Here is a 23,556-nt window from a genome sequence, read left to right as displayed (position 1 = left end):
GTCTGCAAAATGTGCATTCTGTCTTCAGTGGCTCCACTTGAGCTACCTTATCTGCATGCACAACACAGCACAATTCCCTTTAACAGGTAGCCCGGAAGCTGGTCTCCAAGGAGGTTCAGACTCTGCTCTGCTTGATTTGGAGCAGGACAGGTACTGATCAGTCCCTGAGCATCTTCTGTGCCTTCCTGCAGCATGTCAAAAGTGTGGCTCTTGACCTTCAGTCCATCATAGCGTGCAATGGGGAGTTCAGGGCTGGGAGTGCAGGATACAAACATGCCCTGTATCTCTGTGCTGAATGTCCATTGCAGAATTGCTTGCAATTGCAAGGGGGCAGGTTTCATGATTACACTGTATAGTCCTCTGGTGCCTCAGTGCTGAGCTTTATGTGAGCTTGAACTGATACGGCTTAAGCCCTGAACTCAAGCAGTGCCTTTGTAGTTGAAAATCTCTTGTGGAAGGAGTCTTACCTGTCCAGCTGGAAATAGTGTGACTGCTTCCTTCTCCTCTGCGGATGTCATGTTTTTCCCAAGTATCTGAGCTTCAAACTGTGATTTCTGTTTGGTGGCAAGATGCTAACAAATGCTGGTTTGCTGTGCCTGACTACCTTCCTGCTATCTACTGCTGAATTGTTGAATGTCAGTAAACCTGCCTGAAAAGGATTAAGAGTTCTTTCTGTTACAGGTTTTATGTAGATTTCACGTGACTAAAAATCTTGGATTACACAATGTCAGTTTCCAGCTCTGTTCTAGATTATCCTTCTTAAGTGGAGCCAAGCACAGGGTTCTCCTTATTCATAAAAGTAAATTCTTTTAGTAAGCAGATGTAATTATCCTGGCTGTCTGCAGTACCACTGTCCCCAAATTTGTTACAGAAGACTTTAAAAATCAATGTAGTTCCACCTTGCAAAGTAAAATTATCTTACATTTAGTCATCTAAAACCAGACATACTGTCTGCCTCTTTCATGACAGAGGCAGTCAAGACTCTAATATTAGCTTGCAATGAAACCAAACACCCCAGACTGGTCAAGACAGAGAACTGGGATAAATTTCTGTATCAATAGCTATTTCATTGTCTACCAGACTTTATATGAGAGAGTTAGCTCTTCCAGCCAAGCTACTCTGTAAGCTTTGATGCTTAGGAACAGAAAGAATATTCCTTGGGATGATTTTTGGGAATGAATCCTATGGTAGCCAGGTATTTGGTTTTGACACCTGGTCAAGTGCAGTTAAGGAAGCAGAGGTGGGAAGGGAGAAATGGCATTTAGGAAATCTCATCTGCTCAGAAACAGAGCTTTCTAGTGCCAGTCCTTCCTGAAGCAATTCAGTCCATGCAGAAAGCAGCAGAACGACACTGTAGCCACTGTGTGGCCTTGTTGGAGTCCAACGAGTAAGCAGCGCTATAGAGCTGCACAGCTTTGCTTTTCTTTATTAAACTGAGGATTCACCTTGAACTCCTTGTACATCTGCATTAAAGCCCTTCTCAGGGAATCTTGGGCCATTACATTGGTTCAGTGTTGTGGTTAAATCAGTGACTGGTGCCAAGGACCAGTTTGTTTTCCTTTTGCAGTCCTTGAGGGCAGTACTAGCTTCAGGGCAATTGTCTTCTAAGCCTTACTGATGTCAGGTGAAGCAGTGGTTTCACAGGAGTAGACATCCTTTGTGAGATGGCATTTGACCTTTCTGTATCTATCTGAGCCGATAATAAAGAGGGTTGCTCTCCACTGAGCGGAAAGGCTGTCTAGCTCAGGCTCTTTGCACCCTTTCTTTTGAATTATCTCAGAGACTGTTAAAAGGAGAAGAAGTTTTATGTAAGTGAGTTGCACCACTTTGTGAGAAAATGTTAACCATCTGTGCTGGTGTATGCAAAAGTGTCAGAGTATTTTAACACCCCTTTTAGATATAATGTAAGGAACTGCAAGATGACAACACATACAGAAGAGAGGCTAGTCCTTTTTCTTTTGAATTTATTTAGGCTAGACAAAGCTCTCTGAATTTTCTCTCATCTGAGTGCTTGGCCACAACAATTTCTGTTTTCTGAGTCACATGCTAACCTAGCTTTGAAAAGTCTTATTGTTCATGTCAGCTGTCACAACCAGAACAGTTCTTCTGTCCATGAAAAGAATGGAGACCCCATTAGCACACGAAGGGGGGGTTGCCAGCTGTTTGGTGTTTTTCTCACTTTGTCATCAGTTCCATTAGGAATATTGGGATTTGTCTGTACTGTATACAGCTATATCATGTAAAGATTCCAGATCTGTCTTTAAATCCTTCAGGTACTGAGCTTGTATTCAGACACTAGTATTGCCACAGGACCATGGATAACTTGGCCATACTGAACCCTGAGCTATAAACACTGCCAGCACCCAGGCAGTAGATTTAAACTGTCTGATATTTGCCGTTTGTGCTGGAGATGTGAACATTGGTTTCATTTGTTTAGTAGGTTCAAACAGAATAAAACTACAACCTATTCTTCTGTCCTCAGTTTAGATGATGGAAGAGTATTTCTGGATTCGAGTCTTTGTTAACAGCTGAAATGGTGAGCTAAGGATTGGCTGGGACAAGTTACATGACAGATGTGAGTAAGGGCTTGTTTGGTGTTAGCACAGCTTTGTACGAGATCAGCATACTTAGTAAGCACTCATGAAGTTGGCTTGTTCTTTTGTAGGATTTCTTTTTTTCTGTGACAGTCTTCGTTTTCTGCTCGTGTACAGGAGCTAATTGTTACCTGACAGCACCCACCTTCAGCCTCTGATCCCTTCCAGGAGCACCTCAGTATGTGCATGGTTGGCCAGAACTGGGGGTACCTCAAAGCTAGAACACATCTTTCTCCCTCCTTACACTTTTCTGTCAAAAGAGTGTTCTATAAGAAATAAGGTCAATTTTCTTAAAATTCTTGGTTAAAAAAGGTTGATATTCGTATATAAAATGAGTGGGCTCTCTGGGATCTCAGACTTGATAACTTCCTGCAGTTCTCAGGCAAGAAAGAAGGGCATAGCTCTGATTTTGCTAGGTTCAAGTAGAAGACGGCTGACTTGATTTACAGCTTGCCACTTCAGGACCTTTCTTAGGGTTAGGATGAAGTGGGTCCTATGATCTCTATGCAGTTCTGTTGCCTTGAGGTCAAAGCTAAATGTGTCTGTGTGAAAGGCTTGGTGGCACTGTTCATGTGTGCCTTTCCCGTAAACAGCCAGAGGTAGCCCACGTAGCAGAGAGAAACTACTGACCTTGGTGCCTGCTTACCTGCTGCTGGTATTTATTGTAGATGGCATCTATCAAGAAATCTATTTTCCTCCTGTTCTTACTTAAGGGAGCTTGTGCTGGGTCTTCCCAATGGCACTGCAGCTTCAAAGTCTTACTGATAATGACAAAATGGGGAAGCTGAGGGAAATTTCAGCTTGCTGTAGCATTTCACCCCATTGCTATAAATCTATGCAACCTCAGCTCTTCAGCACATCATTTGTCTCCAGCACACCAAATGTCACAAGTGCAATCCCACAAAACATCCACATGGCTGTTGTTGACTGTAGCCCTATGACAGCTTGTGCTCATTGCCATGGTTTTAGACCCAAACATTGGTTAGAGCTTCTGCACTGCCACGTGTAAAGCCAAGAGCCTGGCAAGGCAAGGCCTGCAAAAGGCATGTACGATGAGGGGGGAGGGAGTGTAGATAGCTCAGAAGGTGTCTTCTAGCAGTGTTCAATCATTTTCTCTGCGGCGTTTTATGTTTTTTATTTACTTCTATTTATTTGGCAACCTTTAAACCATTGTATGGTCCCTCATGATCTTTAAGGTGGGGAGTGGTGGTGTTTGAATGCAGCATAACTGATCTGCCTCTGTTGTTCTGACACCACTTTATAAGCAATTTACAAAACACATCCAAAGCAGTAGTATGATAATTTCCTCCATGTTAGAAGACCTAAGCCTGTCTTTTAGATACAGGGAGATTCGGGTTCAGTGTTTATAGTGCAGACAGTCAGTGACAAGCTTCAGCGGCATCAGCCACACAGAGTTTGAAGACTTGGTAGCACTTCTGTATCTGATGTTACTACACCGTAATTCAGTAACCTCTGAAATATGCCTGGATACCTTCAACCTGAGCTTTACAGTAGCATTTACTGATAAGAAGAACACTAGTGTTGGCACAATTTCAGTGGTTTTTCCTTATTGCCACTGCTAAAACAAACAAGAGTGGCTACACTGAAATAGGGTTCATTATTTGTGTTGTAAAAATATAAAATATTACCCTGCTAGATGAAGTATCCATGGTCTCAGGAACATCAGATGTCTGCAGAATAAACTTGGGACAGCTGCCATGAACAACAGCAAGCATGGGTAACATGGTACTTCACTGTTCTCCAGGTAGCTGAATAAAGGTTTACTGCTTTGCATCAACAAATGGATTCCCAGACTTTGTACAAGGTTCTGTCAGTTCTCCTATGGGAAGCTGAAGAACAGTCACTGTGTTGTGATCTGAAACTTAAGAGCTGTTTCAGAGAGTTGAACTGCCTACTGTTCAAGTCAAACCTTTCCCAAACATCTATCATTCCTAAATGGTATTTTAGAATTAAGATTGCAAATGCTTCTTTGCAAGTAGATCACCAGAAATACTTGCATTTATGTAGTTGTCCTTGCTATTACTTTCTTACCCTGAACTCCACTGTATGCTTTTGTTGCAAGTAGGACAAGGGTCTTCTGAACGGCATCTCCAAGATCTGCTGCTGACCCCTGGTTTTCCTTTCAGACATTAGTGTAGGGAACAGGGATGCAAAGGGTCACAGCAGCACGTGAATGGAGACTGAATGGGAATACTTGTCTGGCTATGGAGGCCATGGCAGGAAGAAGTGGTGGGGAAGGAGTGCTCTTCAAGAGCCGGTGTTAGCAGCACCCAGATGAGCAGGTCAGTGTGACTCCAGCACATCTGCCTGCAGGTTCACAAGGTACCCACAATCTGGAAACAAACAACATTGGACAAGTCTGGGCTCACAAAGTTTGAGGTCATTTTCCCTTACTCGCGCCTCCACTTCCCTCCTCCTGTGCTTGCCCCTTTTTGCTCTTTTTTTTTCCTCACTTGCACATTTTTCTTCCTTTATCTGTTGTTGCTCTTGCACACTTCTTCAAAAGCCTTTTTCTTGATCATGCTTTTTTTCTTTTTCCCTCCTTTCCTACTCATGCTTTCCTTTCTCTTTTTTCTTTGCACTTACTTTCCCTTTTCATCTCTCCAGTGACTTTTACTACAATTGCAGACGTCATTAAAGAGAATTTTGTAGGATTGATGCCAGGTCACTTATTAATTATATATACACACCTCAGGAGAGTGACTAAAATCAGCAACAAGCAATTTTCAGATGCTGCCACAGATTTGACAGAAGCACAATTGCAAGCAAATTTGGCATTTTCATTTCAACTGGAAGTGCTGACTGTAAGAATTTGGTGGAAATGTGCAGGAAAGAGAAATATCACTGTCCAGACACAATATTAATATAATCCTGTATCCACAGATTGTGTGATGCAATATTTCCTCAAAATATCCAGGCGCCCGCTGCATTTGCACAATTCAATTATAAAGAAACAAGAAACTTCTTCCTTTCCACCTGTTGCTTATCTTTGGAGGGCTTGCTTATCTTCAGGTTACGTGGGGAAGGAGGTTCCTAGCACTACCAAAAAAAGCAAGGAATTGATTGTAAACATAAGATAACAGGGTGGAATACAAACAATTATTTACACAGCTGTTTGACAGCGGGGGCAACAACATTCAGTGGTAAAAGGGAAGCTTTTAGGAAGGAGTTCTGATGCTGCAAACACAAAACCAAAGCTTATGGCTGATAGATTTGTTTTTATTATTATAGAACAGATGAACTAAAATAAGCCAACAATATAATTTTATGCCAACAGCCATCTTTCTAGCACAGGCAGTGACTGATTCAATGTACCCTTCTCCCCCCTCCTCAGGCCTCTGTTCAATGGGAAGCAAACGATGGTGGCTCTTTCACATGGGTTTTGGACTCCAGCAATCTCACTCTTTTTACTTGTAGAGGTGTGCCTGAGAGAAAAGGAGGCGGAGGAGCAGAGAAAAGAGTATATATGTTGTAGGAGCAATAAGCAGAAAGGCCTGTGGATCCTCTCGCACGTTCACATGTTGTGAACACATAGATGGGACAACTGGAGAATCATGCTCACTTTCAACACGTAGCAAGCCTCTAGTTGCTACTCTAGTCAAGCCAGGAGTTTCTTCCCATTCCAAGCGAACAAAGGGCAAGATGCACTCAACTGGGGAGTTTTTGGCAAGGTAAGGGGCAGTCTATGTAAAATCAAATCAAAAAACCACCCCACCCCCCAAAAAAAAAACCCAAACAAATCTGCATTTTAAGCCACTTCAAAGTAAAAGTCACTTCTTATAATATAATAGATAATTTTTAAATGGCAGGACCACCATCCTAGAAAGACAAAGGGCTTGCACTCAAGACCAAACAAAGAAAACCAATAAACCAACCAACCAACTGAACAAACCAAAAAAAAACCCAACCAAAAAAAACCAAGAGTTGCCCCACTCAAGCTTGGCTCTTCTCTAAAAACAGCACTCATCATCCGTCTGAATAGGTGAAAGAAGGAGTGGACAGAAAATAAAATAAAACTGGTGCAACTTCTCGCCAGGTGGTGCATTAAACCAAAGCTCCATACAGTCCCGTATGACTACGCGTCCTGTGGTGGCAGCATAATTTCTTTCATTGCTGTATATGTCTGTATGTATATCTGAACATATACATACACATACACAGAGAATATATAATATTGTTTTTAATGTTAGTTCTGATCCTGCAGGGAGGCTCATCTCTCCTTGACGTGGTTCTGTGCTCCTGCGCTGTTGCTGCTCCCATTGCCGCTCCCATTACTGCTGCTCCCACTGCTGCTGCAAAGGACCTCTGTGAGGTCGTCCATGATGGTGGTCTCTTTAGGGTCCACGAGGTTGAACTCCCTGATGAATAGGATAAAGTGTGTGTAGAGCGTGTTTAAATGTCCGTGCAGCTCCAGTGCTAAAGTCTCCTTAAAGTGTGAGGAGTAGATATGGGCCAGCACATGGAACAGGTACTTGCAGATCTTCTTCACTAGGGACTCAAACGAGTTTGGGAATTCCTTGCCTGAAAGGAAGATGCAAGAAACACCATGTTAACTCCATCTGCTCATCTTCAGCCTCACAGCAACATTTGTACAGGCTGAACTGTGGGCAAGGACAACTACCCTACCATATACAGCAGGCAGCCTGTGGGCCCTGTATCATCCTCTCATCTTGGTTTTTTTTTTTACAGAAACTCAGGAGAAGAATCTAAGTAGGTTTTAAGCACTTTCAATTGAAGTTAAGTTTTAAACCCTAAGGGTTAAAAAAAATCAGGAAGCAAGTGTAATCATTCTTTAAAACCACAACATATTTTTGTTTCTGGCTGTAAAAATGATGGGAGGTTCTTCTGGATGCTTATCTAGTTTGTCCAGGAGTAGCAGATTTTTCCTCTGGAAGTACATAATGCTTGGGAGACTAATTAACAGATCCTGAAGTGGAAGCTAAGGTATTAGGTTGGTGCCACTTTGTCATTGTAAACTCTGATGCTTATTTTGTATTAAAGAATCCTTTAACTATGTTAATGTAGTACACCATTTTAAAGTGTGAAATTCACTTTACTTATTTGTCCTAGTGGTTTTGTTTTCACTGTTCTTTCTTTTCTATATTATGCTGTCAAATTAAATATTAAAAAAAGAGAAAATTCAAGCAAGTTTGTTTTATGAGTACAAAAGGGGACATGCAGCAGCGGAAACTGCTGCAATATCAACCAAGCATTTGGCATGGGGATCAATGGATGTACAGCTTCACATCGGTTCCAAGAATTTCATAACAGAAAAGAGAGCCTTGCAATTATGGCATGTGACAAAGTGGATTCTATACAACAATCAATGGCGTTCTGTGCAGTGGCTATACCGAGCTGAAGCACCAAAACACTTCCCCAAACCAAAGCTGCATCAAAAGAAGGTCATGGTCATGGTTTGGTAGCCAGCAAGTGAAATCATCCACTACAGCTTCTTAAATCCTGCCAAGTAATTGACAGAACGCATCCAGAACTGCAATGTTTATGTCTAACTTTGGTCAATCGAAGAATTCATCTCCATGAAAACATCCAACTGCCCCTCTCACAAATGACTCTGCACAACCTGCATGAACTAGACTATGAAACTACCTCACCCAGCTTATTCACCAGGGAAGGTTTTCCACAACCAAGCAGCAGCTTCAAAGAATTTATCAGTTCCAGGACTCCAGAATTCTACACTACCAGAATAAATAGACTTCTTTCTTGTTGGCAAAAATGTATAGATTCTAGCAGTTCTTATTTCAATTAATAAATTTTATTCTGAGTTGAGAGACGGTGCTTTTAAAGCTGATGATTAAAAATGGCAATTATTTTTGCCCCAGCCTAATACAGGGGTAGCGTGCAGCAGTTTGACTAACGTGTAATAACTTCCCTCCTTTAAACACTGAAATTTTATCAAATGGTAAAAGAAAGCAAAGGAAATACTGGGTGCCTTCCGTCAGGTGCAGTTGAAATAGTGCTTGCTGGAGCAGTACTGTGCCTACCTAGTAAAAATGATTATTGGACAACTGGCAACACCAAAACTGAGGCAAGCAATAAAGCAACACCTGCCATCTTGTGCATGATGCACAATACAAAGTATGTTTCTGTCCCAAAGTTCACCCTGGCCACAGGGACAAATCACTTGCATGAAAGGCCCTCATTGCCCTTGAACAAGCTTATTAAAAATAACAACAAAGTCAACTGCACCTGGCTTACTAGATATTGCCTCTGTCCAAATTAAGATGCTTGTAAGCAAAGGCTGATGTTCTATTTCCCCAATAATCTTCCAGGGGGTGCAAGAAACCAGCTGCTTTTAGTGAGTAAGACCACCAACCATATGCCAACTTCCAACTTATTTATGGCATCTGGAAAGAGACAGTGTCCAAAAGCAGACTTACCATATTTTGTTGGAAAGACGTCCTCATCGGTCACTAGTTTCTGCACTGAACTCATGACGAAGTCGACATACTGAGGAGCAGTGCACTTGATCTTCTTTCCCCGCTCATCATACCAGTAGTACTGTCTGTGGAAAGAATTGACAGTGTCACCACATTATCAACTCCTGTAAGAGGCAAGTGTCTAAATAACATAAAGCAGCTGCAACATTACCAAAATATATCATAGCTGCTACAGAAGAAATTCACTTTGGGGCATGTCTTCTTTCAAAACCCTTGAATTTCTATTAGCCAGTTTTGTTTCTCCCTAGCAATTTGGTAGCAGTACCAAGCTCAGAAAGCCTCGTGACAAGTCTCCATGGAGAAGAGCTCTGCTGAGACAGTGATAACTCCCTATTCACGACAGACTGAAGGTTTACTTACAGCTTATAGGACTCTACAGGAAAACATTATGTAACTTTTTAAAGGGCAACAATATTGCACAGTGATAAACTGGTGATCTTCTAATGCTTAACATCACACAACAGAAATTAGTTTTGTTGTGCAATATTATTAAACAGACAGAAGGTGGCTCCAAAAGACTAGCTTCATCCCTACCATTGTGCCTTAGAACTCTGCTTCTTCAGTTACAGACACCACAGAACATCTGAAACTACATTTGACTTCCACCAGTCATTAATTCTGTTGGATCTTAAGGAACAAGTGACATTAGCATATCGCCTGGCTCTTCAAAACAACTGTAATTCCAGCAGTTAGCCATAATCATCTTGATTATCTGCAACCATCCCTCTCCTGACAGAGAATCTGAAGGCTACAAAAGCACCAAATGTTTGTTCCTTTTTTTAAAATTATTAATTAATGCACGGTTAATTATGCACCTCTAACTGTTACCAGGAGCAGTTATCTATTGTGTTAGGCACACACAGTGAGAAATGCTTTACAGATACAGAATTTTGCAGAACACTTTTTAACGGTGAGACACTGGCACAGGCTGCCCAGGGAAGTTGTGGATGCTGCCTTCCTGGAAGTGTTCAAGCCCAGACTGGATGGGGCTTTGAGCAGCCTGGTCTCGGGGGAGGTTGCTCCTGCCCATGGCAAGGGGCTTGGAACTGTACGATCTTTAAGGTCCCTTCCAGATCAAACCATTCTATGATTCGATTTTACTTTTTTTTCTTGGCTACGTCACATTAGAGGAGTCTTGAGTTCCAGTTCCTGAACTTCTCTTTTTATTAAACAGTCTAAATTCCAAGTGCAGTCCTATATTATTAAGGCACTGATAAGAAATCCACTGTATCGGTGTTCCCAGAACACAGCATAGGTGAAATCTGCTGACTACCTTTGGAAGCAACGTTGGAGTGGTTAGAGTGTCAGAACTTGGCTAGAAGGACACCTCATCTACCACAAAAGCACATAAAACAAGGGTATCATTTTTTGCCTGTCAGTTCAGCTCCAACTCTGCTGCTGATGGCTAATGATCTGTTAGCTGACATTCCTCATACAAATCAATAAACAAGCCTCATTGTAGCCCCAGACAAGAGACCTCTTCAGTGTGACACTTAGTCAACTCTGCTCACTATTTTTTTGGCATAGGAGATAAAGGTTAAATGTTTTTTCTGTGACTAATGGGACTAGACTGTATTGAACTGCTAGGCTCTATGTATGCCACTTGGAAAGTGAAGTTTTATACATCTGAGCAGCAGAACAGTCCTGAAGCAACTAAAAAAAAATAGTAGCAAATGAAATGTTTTAATTTACAATGTGTTTTCATTGCCCCAAACGATTCTCAGGGACCCGAGGACAGTGAGGTGAAGACATGGCACTTTTAAAGCCCCAAGCCATATGAAAACAAGACAAAGCTGCAGAAATGAGTAGTTCAGACTTTAAGACAGAAAGAGCAACTGAAAACTACTTCTGCAGCCACTTAATGTGTCAGCTCATTTTCAGCACGTGGGGCCTGGTCACTGTTATGTACTGGAAAGAGCAGGATTGACTGCAAAAGGGTATAAAAACACGACCAAGGGAATGAAAACAACAGGAGTCTAAAGCTCTTCGCAGAACTATGTCAGGCATCACAAGCAGCATTTAGGGCCTTAGGCGTAGACTGATTTTCATGTCTACTTCCTCTATACAATCCACATATAAGGAATTCTACAACATAGTAAACGAACACAAGCCACCTTATTTGCCTAGTCCTGCAATATGAAGCTAAAGCAAGACATTTCTAGGCAACCCAGACTGATTTGGGGTCTTAAGACAATGCCTGTTGCCAAGAGCAGAAGCAGACTATCTCAGCACTTTCCTCATGCCACAGAAATCCTCAGCTGCAAGATAGAAAGCATAGTTGCCTTAGGTGCAAAAATGAACCTGAATAATTGGATTTTACTTAGAAGAAACATTTCGGCAACTGTACGAGTTCATTTGCATGTAAATATAAGTGAATAAAAGTGCTGTAACATCCCACTGCACACTCTTTTTGCCTTTCCTTGAAAATTAGGCTAATTATGCAAAATAGGGATTTAAAAGAAGAATCATTAAGAGTAACAACAAGGTTTGTCCTTTTGATAAGAACTGGGTCTTCCTCATGTTTCAAGTGTTGTGAACAGAGTCTTCACACGTCTTGGAGGAAGAGACAAGCCCATCTCACATCTGGCACACAGCTCCCACCTGTGCTGGAGTTATCTCTTTTAACAAGATAAGAAGCAGGTTGGGGCCATCGAAGGGCTCAGCTGGGCGCAGAAGCCTAACTGCATTCCACCTCTGGCACTGTGACAGTGCAGTCCCATATTAGGCAACAGATGGGAAGCAGTAAGGACAAGACAACAACACTTAAAGGAACTTTTCTAAAAGTGCTCACATGATACAGATTTTGATTATTTTAGTTCCCATTTAAATTCTGACAGATTTCAACTTTCCCAGCATGAAGAGCATGAGGAATTTATGGCTCAATTCTAAATTCCAGGTGGAAATGATTATGGGTTTAACAGAGAAAAGCCTATGATGCAAATAACTATGCATAACACATATAACACATCGGAAGTCATGGGGCTGCATTTTAATCTATGCACACATTTTATCCCTTTTCCTGTAAAACGTCCTGGGTTTGTGCTGATGACAGAAGCCAATGCATCAGTACATAAGAAAATCTTTTGGAAGGAGGGAAAGGCAACTGCTGTGGAAATTGTCTGGTCTGGAAAGGAAGGAGAGATAGTCTTGCTGGAAATACCAAAGATCGGCTATGAAGAAAGCAGGATAGCAAGTTGTATCAAATGCAAGAGCGGTAATATAGTGCTTGACAATAACTTGGAATAACTTTGAAGGTTTGACGGGGCAAAGCAACATTTAAATGGGGAGGGGACGAAGGGGAAGAAAGGAGCCACCACGTAGAAGCATAAAGCTCGGGGAACTTAAATATAAGAAAATGCAAAACATTGCAAGTCTGAGTTAAGATTTCTAAAAGGAAATACCCTCCATATGCAGAGCCACTAAGGGCAAGGTAGACATGATAAAGGAGATTATAAGATAAGAAAAAATGAGTGATAAGGAATTATGAATTAAGGGATTTCACTGGACCAAAGTAAGACCTTTCACTCTTATCCGTGGGCTGCCTAGAAATTTCCATCCATCCTTGATTTATGCCTCAGGAGTTTTGTAATATCAGCCTCATGAACAGCACGTATACACACTCTTAGTTACTCCACGCACTTCAGCACTTTTGAAAAGCTTTGCCCAAATGTCAGCTAGGAAACCAGTTTACAGCTCATGGTGCTTTACAACTACTTTGTGTAGTAATAAGCTATAAAACATAACTAAATTGAAACACTAAACACCTGTGTTAAAAATGTAGTACTTGCTTTACAGTAAGTGATAAAAATACAAATGAGCAGAATTGAGTAATTCTCAAAACCACCTTCATGCCACCCTCATTAAATTTCGAGGATAACTGGTTGTTCTGGTATTCCTCTTGGCATTATCGCACCTTGCCAACAAATGCTTCTATCTCTTCTACAAGAAGACTAAGTTTTGGTCAGATGTCTCTTAGTAACCCTAAGCAGAAATTCCCTTCCTCATTGTGAGCAGATGGCTGTGCTATCTCACATATCTGACAGAGGGCTGAAAGCTGCATCTGTCTGCAGTTTGTCAGTTGGCTGGAGCTCCTCTGAGATGTTAAAACCTTACCTCAAATATTTAACTGCAACTGGTGTTTATTTTGCCAGCAAATTCTCTAAACTTAGGATTCTGAGTATTTTCAGTGCATTTGAATGCAGAGTAACTTAACAAGCAACCTGTTCTCAATAGTTAATTCAACATCTCCCCACTAAATACAAAAAGCCTGCCTGAGATATGACCAGAATGGTGTGATCCAAAACATGCCTTACAAAACTGGGCAGGAAAAACAAAAGAGGAACAGAATACAGATCTTCATACTGAACTACTACTTAAGAAATTAGAATTGAAAAAAGCTGCAAATTGCACCCTATTCCAAAGTATTGTAATTCTGCGACAATTTAATTTAGACAGATGCTAGTCTATTCCAAAGTACCTGAACAAACACATCACAGCCACAGAAGGTCAAACCTGGAGTGTCTGTCAAGTTTATCAGCAACTGACTCTGATGTTTAGGTGATACTCTTCATATATGGAGACATGTCAGGGGCACAATAAATAAGTGTTTCTCCAAAGCAATAAGTATGTCCTTATCTTACTTTATCAGGGTAAGATTTCAGGAAAAAAAAATGGGAGCCGACATACAGCTTTGTCGCAGTCATAAGTGTACATGAATGAATTAGCATCTTCAAAGTAGTTGTCCATGTTCCATTTAGGCATATCTCTTCCAAAGGGGAAGAGCAAGGAAAGGTGGAACATAAGGACTATCGAAAATTGTCATAGAGAGATCTGGAGAACACAATTATGAACAGGGCCTTCAAAGGTTAACTGTACTGAGGTGTGTAAGCGGGTGACCTCACCTCTGTGGTTTTTTCATAGACCCGCACACTTCACACTTGATGATAGAAGAATGAAATATATGGCTTACAGTTTGCAAACATGAATCAGTCACCTGCCCCCAAGTAGAGGAAGACTTAAGTTGTTATAATTTAGCTAAACACAAGCTGTTTCATGTGCTTCACACAAGTGTACACGATTCCTGTTACTCCCAAATAGCACAATTTTTCAGTTTTTCAAAACAAAGGATAGGAACATTCTGCTATCAGTCCTCACCACTAAAAATATACACTACAGGTGGAGCTGCCTACAGGCACTTCCTTTCTTTACTCTGTAGCATAAATTGCTTACAGAGAACTCTTGTTTAAGACTCACTAGCATAGAATGGAGCAACACTTGAAGAGGTTCCCTACTACCGCCTCCTTTTAGCCACTATTTCGCATCAGCGAAGTGGATAAACAGTTAAATTCAGTCCCTTGGACAGCCAGTGCTACATCAAGGATTAAAACAGAAGAAAGCTTGGGAGCAAGAGTCAACAAAATACTTACCTTACTGATCACCATTTCTCATTTACAGACATGCTGTCTCCCTTTGATAATATCTGGGTCCAGAACGGATTTATTATTTTCTGTTTCAGCCTGCTTTCAAAGTCCCTAGCACAGCCTTTAATTCTCTAATGACAGTTATCTTTCAAACTTCTACATGCAGAAATACCCACCATACACTTTGCATTTTTCAGAGTGCTTTCAAAGAAAGCTTCTGATATTTATTTCAAGTGTACAAGACAGCCCAGTGCATTAAGCAGGGATTCCTTTCCAAGCCCTACGTAATTATTGTCAGAGATAGAATACATCGCTCTGGTTCTGTTGCATACATTCTCTGAGATGTTTGTTCGATGTACTATTAACTACTCAGTCTTCCGCTTTAAAATCCTTCTCAACTAAATTAAACCCAGGATATGCAAGAGGAGGGAAGAAAAGAACTATCAACACATGTGCTGGACAAAAAAACCTCACAACACAACAGGCTTATTCATACTCAACTGGATCTCATATTCCATCATGTTGGACTGTGCTAATCAGGAGAAGCAGTTTATGGTAACTATTTCTTATATTCACCATATACAGTAGAACTACAAAGCTCTCTTTCATAAATGACAGCTAGTCACTTAAAGAAGTCTACTGTAAAGTCCTACTGGGGGGAAGTGCCAAGCCAAAACGTTTTCCTTACTCTTTGCAAAGCTGCCACTTGTGTCTTCTGTGCCCAGGGGCTCAGGCAGAAAGCCAGTGGCTCGTGTCAGGCTAGAGGCTGTCAGCAGCCTGGTGCTCAGTCAGCATTCCAGCTATCAAAAGCACTCTCTGAGGTTTTCGCGATTTGTTTAACCTTCCCAGCCTTCTATGGAGTCCAGGCACTGTAACCAGTAAGGACAGTTTTCTCTTGCTCTTCTTCCCTTCTCCCTGCAATCTACACATGTGGTAATTTGCCACTTTGATCTGACATTATAAAACCAGCTTTGAACCATCAGATTCTTGTCCTTCTAGTCCTCCACAAAAACAGATTTCCACCACCCTTCACTGCTGAGGAGAGAGAAAAGGATAACAGCTGCCACATCCTCACTAAGCAGAGGTCTGCTGTAAAACACTTGCCCAATGCCATCTAAAACCGACATCCTCCCCCTGCCAAGCCACTCTGAACACTTCATGGAAAGCCTGTGATTTTAAATATCGACTTACGTATTGCACACTGCCATGGTCTGACATGACTCTCCTGTACAGAATTCTGAGATTGTACTATACTGTAAGTTGATGTGATGAAAGAAGGTTGTTGCTGAAAAATAAACACAAAGGAAAGGAATTCAGAAGAAAAATCTTTTCAAACACTGGTTATCCTCCAGACAATTATTTAAATAGAGCAAATGAAGAGACCTCGGAGTCTTGAGCTTGTATACAAATCTAAACATGATTTAGCTAAATGAGTATAATGATGAACTGCAAAGCAAAGAGGTATACAGAAGAAAAGCTCTTGTTTTGATTTAAGATGAAAGCACCATGAAGCATCAGCTCTTATTACTCACTAAGCGGCAAGACTGGAAAGTGTCTCCATCATCAGCCTCACCTTGACAGTAGAAAACTCTACTACAAGCTGACGGCATACAATTTGCTACATTCTTTTGAAGTCAGACTTAAAATTAATAGCTCTTAGCATTAATAGTTCTCATGACTTATCTCCTTAAAAAAAATAACAGCATGAAAGCTAGTACATTTCTACTTTTTAAAAATCTCCTGAGATAATTTAATATCTTAATACTCATTAGGGTCACCTCACTTTTTCCTATAAAATTTGTCTCTATAAAGTCTCTATAAAATTTGCCAGTGTGCCATTTAAAGTAGTTTCTTGCTACTTCCACATACTGCTGAAAATGTAAACAAGACTGGGTTATAGCTGCAGGTTAGGGCCAGCAGATAAAGCCTTCTGTAAGCCAATACTGTAAATCAGAAATGAGGTGCCCAGATACAGCATTCAGTCACAGTAGTCAGTCACATCTCTGAGTTCCAGTTTGACTACAGTTTAAATTCACAGTAATTCCACCAAAGCTGAGAAGGAGGGTGGAGAAGAAATCCAATGAAAATACTGGCTTTAAGTATAACTTGCTTTACATGCAATTCTTAATATATTAACTACCATTTTTACAATGCCTCTGGAAGACCAACAGCTTCAGTCAGGAATGTGCTGAACCAGCCAGTTTAGCAAATGGTCAAAGGGAATCTGATGCTCCTCAAAAGAGCATCAAAAACTTCAATGCCCTCAGTATCACAGTGAGGGAGCGGGAAGGAGGAAACACATCAAGGCTTCCATGCTGCTGAGCACAGTTGGTTTGTACGTGACAGCTTAATTACTATTCAAGGTATAATGACATGCATTATGCAGTAAGCATAAATACTCATTGAATGTTTTTCTAAGCGCTGAAAACAGTTTAAAGAAATAGAGTGAACAAATGCCTTCCAGAGTGTGGACAGCTCAGAGCTGTACAATCGCAATACTCACTGTTGCTGGCTAGCCACTCGTTGAGATCTATTTCTCGTGGTAACATCACTAGCTCCTTAAATTCGAAGTCAGTAATTCTGGATTTTGTGTATTCTGGCTCTAAGTAAAGTTTCTTCTCTTCAGGTGCTGGCTTTTTACCATTTGGCTTTCCCTTGGACTTCCTGCAAAAGATTAAAAAGAGGAGAAAGGTCACTTCTACTGTTGATGAACAGCTACAGATACCTGAAATAAGCTGTTTTATCCAAACTCCTGTATTTGTGTTTACACTGCTCCTCCTGCCTTCTCACACCTTAGCTTAATTTTTTTTTTTTATTAAAGCAAAGGATAGTTTCTTAAAAAGCATATTTGAACTCAAGTAACTTTTTTCAAGTAGCACTAGAAGTTTTCAGTGGCATTAAGAAACTTGAAACTGAGCTGCTCCATCTCCATGACCCCTTTTATCAGATTAGATTGCAAATTCCTGGGCAAGTTACAGTCTCTTCACACCTGTGAACAGTCATGACAGCAGAAAGGATGGCATTGTGTCTGAAGAAGCTGCTCTAATGCAAGTAAACTAACAATCTACTGCATCATACAAACAACTGTCGCCTGCTAAATGAGGGTTTGGGGAACACCAAAAGCGGACTGCTGCAAGAAAATAGCTCTCAGTTGGAAAAATGCTCTTTCCACGCTGCTTATTCAGAGCTACAGCATTCCTCGCTTCTCCAGTCCTATGTCCTCTGAGATAATAGGAGCCTTCTGAAAGTGAGCATCCATGACTCTAGTTAGAAGCACTGATGACTACCTACAAGCTTTCTCAACTCCTGAGATACTTGAGACAAAAAGATCACAGCTTTTTTTTTTCTGAAAATCCTTTAAAATCCAATGTACTATGAAACGACCTTCCATTTGGATTTACAAAAGCAGACAAACCACATTCGCAAAAATGAGTTTATGTCCAGGGCATATTGTGATTTCCCATTTCTACTGTGTTTGATGTAATCAATAGAGTTTTCATCCTACTCTTTTTTTCAACATCCTCAAACCAGACTCTCAAGCCAACCCAACCCATATTATGGGCCAGGGGTTCAATAAGGACTTCTAAGGAAGGCTGGCGAGTCAGCACTTTTGTCTTTTAGGCTTTTAAGCTGCATATCCATTTATTTCTACAGTTAAAAAAAAACACCTAACCAGAGACAGAAGATGTATTTAATGGTGACGGACGAGTGCAGAAGACAATACTTGATGTGCACTATCACATGAATACTAGGAGGAGATGCCAGGATTTTTTAATGTCAAGTTTTCCTGGTTAAAGAGGTTTTTAGGGATCTGTAAAGCCAAGACAAGCCTGTCTGTACAGACTGCATTAAGTTTGCTGTTGAAACTGATCTACACCTCATCCAAAAGAAACTAACCTCACATTCTGTCTCTTAACTTCAAATAATCTCCTAACCATGCCCCTCACCAAGATATATACAGACTTGATTTTCGCTGTGAGGTCAGGATTCACATCTTTCCTCGAATGCTGCTTGAAGTGCCAGTGCCTCCCCAAAGAAAGTATGATTATTCAGATTTCTGTCTTTATGAGCTCTTTATGATCTCAAGATCAGCTCATTAAAACCGATCTTGAGAATGACTCATTATCCACATTGTCAGGACTGCAGTTGGGTGACCAAGATTCACTCTTCAGAAGAAAGGAACACCATAACTTACTACCAAGTCAGCCACCAGCACTGCCACTGTTTACTATCTTGAGCCTGCATTGAGTCTTGCAACTTCTCCCTAACCAGTATTTTAAGACTGAGAGGTCTTTAAAACTTCAGGAAGGCCATCATCAAGGAAAAATTAAGGAAAACTTACAGCAGCACAATACACACTTATATGGTCACAATACATTTACAAGTCATAGGTGTGCAGAAAGCACTGTAAGAAGTCTCTGCCAGGAAAAAGATGGTCACACCTCATTTCCATATGCTAATGAGAAAGGGGGATTTTGTAGTTAGGTAGAAGATGCCTGTGACATAGAACTAACCTTTAAAGAATACAAATGCAGTATGAGAATAAATTAAAACCAATATACATGAAGATGAACTTAGCACACAGTTACTCTGGCACATTTCTCACTGTCTCCTTTTTCCACAGCAGGGCATTCCAGTTCAAATGAAACCTCCAGGATTTGTCCCTTGCACTTATTTAATGAATTAATCTGCACTAATTCTTGTACCTGTTTCACAAACAGATGTTTTAGGACATGCAAAGTCAGATGTTACTCAGTGCAAGGCCTTTCATACAGAGGGGTTACTCTGCTAGACCAACAGCTCCTGATTGTCAGCGAAGTACTCCTTATTAATAATACACTTTCCTTATTATATTAAGATATACTTAATTTATGCTTAGGCCTGAGACTTCAGAGTTTCACAGAACCTGAGATGATATTAAAGGAAAAAGTTATAGCATTAAAACAACAGCCTTGTTCAATAGTCTGTAACTTGACTTTATGGCAGATGAAGCAACATGTTTGACCTCTTCCTTCTGCAGGAATACCATGCTAAGACTTGAAACTACCTTACCCTGAGAGTCAACAGCATAAATTCAGAAACTATGCACTTGGCCCTGAGGTGACAAAAAACCACTCCAGGCCACTGATTGGCTTAATTCCTAGCACAGGCTGCCTTACTCCTGTGCTGCTGAAACCAAGCCTGGCACGCTCCATACAGCACCCTCATACCTGCTGGGCCTCTGACAGACAACAGTAAGATCTATATTCTGAATATACTCTTCAGAGTTTTTTTCAGGTGGTTGGGTTTAGTGCTTTCTGGTCTGGTTTGTGGGGGCCAGGATTCAGGAATTCAAGGATAAGTTGATTTTTAAAGAAAATTATAGTTCCAGGAACTCATGCAGAAAACACCTTCAGCTTCAGAGACTATATTGACAAATGTCATTAACCACACCTCGGGAGAAAAGTTGTCAGTGAGAAGTAGTTTGGACAGAACAGATTTTATATCTTTGCTTTACTTCAGGACCAAGGGCCCCAGGTTAGGGCTATGCCATGTCAGCTAAGAGCAGTCTTCTGAGAAGTGGAGGAGGGGAGAGAGAGATGAAAAGGTCAAAGACAGTCTGCCACAGAGCCAGTCCGTGGTGGGAAACCACAGAAGGAAGCCAGACATACAAGGCTGAGGCAAACCTTCCACTGAATAGAAATAGATAGGGTGTATCTCATTCTCACTTCAGCATCTTCTCCCCATTTCAAGAAAAGAAACAAAAAATAAACACTAAATATATTTCACAAGTACACTAATGCAAACAGCTATACACCGTCCTTTTACAAAAATCAAACCCCTTCATTTCCACCCGAATGTCACTTCTCTGTTAGATTAGTAAATGCAGCCACTGCGTCTTTTCAACAGGTTGTCTCAAGTCTTTCCACAACTGCCTTGTGCTGGAACTGGAGCATTTTGCACAGTTTCCCGAAGGACCCCACGCTCTGCACCCTTCCAAAGCTTTGGCTCAGTTTAAAAAGGAACTTGACTCATAGGTACCATCACTGAACCTGCAAAATGCCTGTAATCACTGTTACCAAAGGATTTATTCACACTACCAAAATATAAACATCAAATCACCATATGTGGTACAAACTTCTTTTTAACCTTTTACAGCTGCTGAAAGTTAAATCAAGGCCACAGAAATTGTTTCTACCAGCAGATTCTCATGACCTGCATGGAGTGCAGCTGGGATACCACATGGCCCGAGTACTGGAAGTATAAATTAAAAAAATTTCCAGTCTTAGAATGCTGAGTTTTGAACTGGACCACACATCTTCTCTCCATTATGCAGAACTTAGGTTATAAAGTCAGAGTTACTTGTAATTGAGTCAGTCTAGGCTGTAAAACTGTGGGTTTAGTTTGGAAACTGTCAACACTAGTCAATACTAAAGCATTTTCTTAACAGACTTACAAAGCTGGAGCATAAAACAGTACAGAGAAAACAGTTTTAGAAACATGATTATAAATGATTAAAAATCAATAAATAAGAGTTCTATGTTCTAGATAAACCAAAACTCACACCCTCACAATTGCCAGAATTACCAAACAGCCTAAGTTTAGATGTTAGCTTCCTTCCTTCTGCTCTACCCTGCCTCAAAGTTCACCGCTGTTTCAAAGATTTGTAAGAAAAGACCACCTACCCGAAACCAATTCAAAATGTGAAAAACAAAGCATATGTTATTTCCTTTGTTGTGAGTTGTTCCTGTTCAAAATACCTTCCTCAATTTTTAATGTTTAAAGTACACAAATATGAAAATATATGTGTAGCCATTTCTGAGATGCCCTAGAATACCCTTAGTAAGTGAAAACTATAGCAGTAAACATAAAGTGGCACATTCAGCAACAGCTTGTTCTGCGTGCTTTCAGTTAAAGAACAGTAGAGTTTTACTGTTCTACTTAGGTGACACCAAAATCCATGACCTGTAGATGATTACTGTCAGAAAAGCATAACTAAATCTTACGTAAGACCATGAAAAAGGCAGTACCTTTCAAAATGCTGCTATAGGCACCCTAAAACCAATTGAAGTCCTGATTTCTGTTCACCTATGTCTTTCTTAAAAAATAAGAGAATTCTGGTGGATGTTTCTTAACATATCCATGTCATATCAACTGTATCACCAAAGCAGCAGGAGGAATAACTGTTATGCAACAGTTTGGTAGAGGTCTGTCAAGAGGTTAGTTAGACCAAAAGCTGTCTATTGATGCTTAACCACTTCTTAAGGAAAGAAACATTTTTAGCGAATCCAAGGAGATGGCACTCAGCAGTTTTTACTGACAGGCAAACCAGAGTAAAAACTGATTTTTTAAATAGATTTGTGTCTATGTGGTTTTAGACACTCAATGGAACACGATGCCACAGACCAAATCACTGGACTTCCAGAGAGAGAAAAGCGATGGAAGACAGCAGAAGAGAGCTCTCTTGTCTAAAGTCTTAGAAGAAAGTTCAACAAACTGGATCCAGCCAAAGACAGTACATTCACTAATGCTTCTAGCAGGGCTTCCATATGCAGCCTTGTGTTCACCTGGGAAAACACAGCAGCTGGAATTTTGCCTAGACTTCACTGGAGAAAGATGTATAAGATGCTTCACCAAGTGACAGGCCCATGGGGCTGTGCTGACTTTTTTCCCTAGTCTAACTGCTTTGTTAAGATAAAGTAAAACTGCCAATTTCCCAGCTTGTTTTCTTATCCCATCTCCATTAATAAAGATACTCTTTTAATACTTCTCTCTCTATTCATTTTTGATCGGACGTCCAGCATTTTCTGGACTTAAAAACACCCCACAATTTGGAGCATCTTCAAAGCACCATCCAGGTATTAATTTAGTTTTAAAATCATATGAGAAAAGTATTATTCCTATTCCACGGCAGAAACTGGCTGTAAAGTTCAAACTACAAAAGGTACGACTCAGTTTAAACTGATATGGTTTGTTTGGAAAGAAACACATATGAAGCTATCCGATTGAACTGAAGCAGCATGAAAGAGGCCTTGTCCACTATGTGGATGCTTCATAACCTGATGTAGTTCACACCACTTTGGAATAGTACCGGGCATCCACGGTTTTGGCCATGAGAATCTGATTACAAGGTTGATCATAAAGAGGGAATACTATTTATTAAATGCCAAACTTTCCTAAATCAATCATGCAGTTTAAGATTATCTCTGCCAGTTCAGGATTCTTTTTACCAGCAGGAACCAGCACAGCTATCTCCAGCAAGCTGTGCAGTTTCTTACACTGCATCTCAAATGGAAATCTCTTTGAGGACAAGTGATGATACTTCAGTCACCATCTCCTGCCCTTCACACCCAGCTACCCTTGGGGTGAGTGGATGTTCATTTTTTCTTTTTTAACTACAAGTAACCAGTAGCTTTTCTCTTTTTAATGCCATGTATTGAAGTGGTTTTAGTACCAGATAAAAGAATGATTTCAGAAAGCTAGAAAAGTACAGGAAAAAAACCTGTAGTGGTGAGAAGCAGACCTGCAGGCAAAAACTCCGATCACTTTGCGCCCTCTGGATCACGCATCACTTTCAGGCTCCAGCCCAGACTCACACACACTGATTTCCATCTGAAAATTGACAGAACTGGTCCAACAGGCTTGACACGGCAAATATGTCTCCCTGTTTGCAAACTTCAAAACTCACAAGCCATCTCAAATCTGCGAGAATGAAAATTGCCACAGATTATGAACCTTACAGGACGAAGATGCTTAGTCCGTGATTAATAATATTTAATTATCTAGTAACTGACCCTGGTTCTTCCCCAAGGTTAACTGGTATAATCCTAGCAAGTTTAGAAGAGAGCACATCTTGACTTCAACAATCCAGCTGCGATGTGTTCAATCAGTGTTGGCAACAGGAGACTAAAAGCCCCACGGCTCAGTGCAACACATGCAAAAATAGTACAAAAAGAAAAATCTATTTTAAGGAAGATCAAAAAATAAGATGCCCACAGAAACGTTATCAAATTACATTTAAAAAGTCACTTGAGGTTTTGGAGCCTACTTTCAAGTAACCTAGCTTGCACCTTATAATTTGTG

General features: G+C 40.6%; 1 protein-coding gene across 4 annotated transcripts in view; it reads right to left on the bottom strand.

Moving 5' to 3' along the window:
• Window positions 1–5,615: 5,615 nt before the first annotated feature.
• The window catches only part of MOB2 (MOB kinase activator 2), a 117,734-nt gene continuing 99,793 nt past the window's right edge, over window positions 5,616–23,556 (bottom strand). The window contains exons 2-5 of one of the 4 annotated variants that reach the window (XM_069857745.1): window positions 16,997–17,157; window positions 15,685–15,778; window positions 9,014–9,138; window positions 5,616–7,136 (exon numbers count right to left, since the gene is read on the bottom strand). In XM_069857745.1, the coding sequence (XP_069713846.1) occupies window positions 6,826–7,136; window positions 9,014–9,138; window positions 15,685–15,778; window positions 16,997–17,157 (691 nt within the window). In that variant the 3' untranslated portion in view covers window positions 5,616–6,825. The remainder of the gene's footprint in view (window positions 7,137–9,013; window positions 9,139–15,684; window positions 15,779–16,996; window positions 17,158–23,556) is intronic. The other 3 variants (XM_069857746.1, XM_069857748.1, XM_069857747.1) reach the window with 3 other exon arrangements.

This window comes from Phaenicophaeus curvirostris, chromosome 5, assembly GCF_032191515.1.
Source record: "Phaenicophaeus curvirostris isolate KB17595 chromosome 5, BPBGC_Pcur_1.0, whole genome shotgun sequence".
NCBI classification, from domain to species: Eukaryota; Metazoa; Chordata; class Aves; order Cuculiformes; family Cuculidae; genus Phaenicophaeus; species Phaenicophaeus curvirostris.
This window is presented reverse-complemented; position numbering and strand designations above follow the sequence as displayed.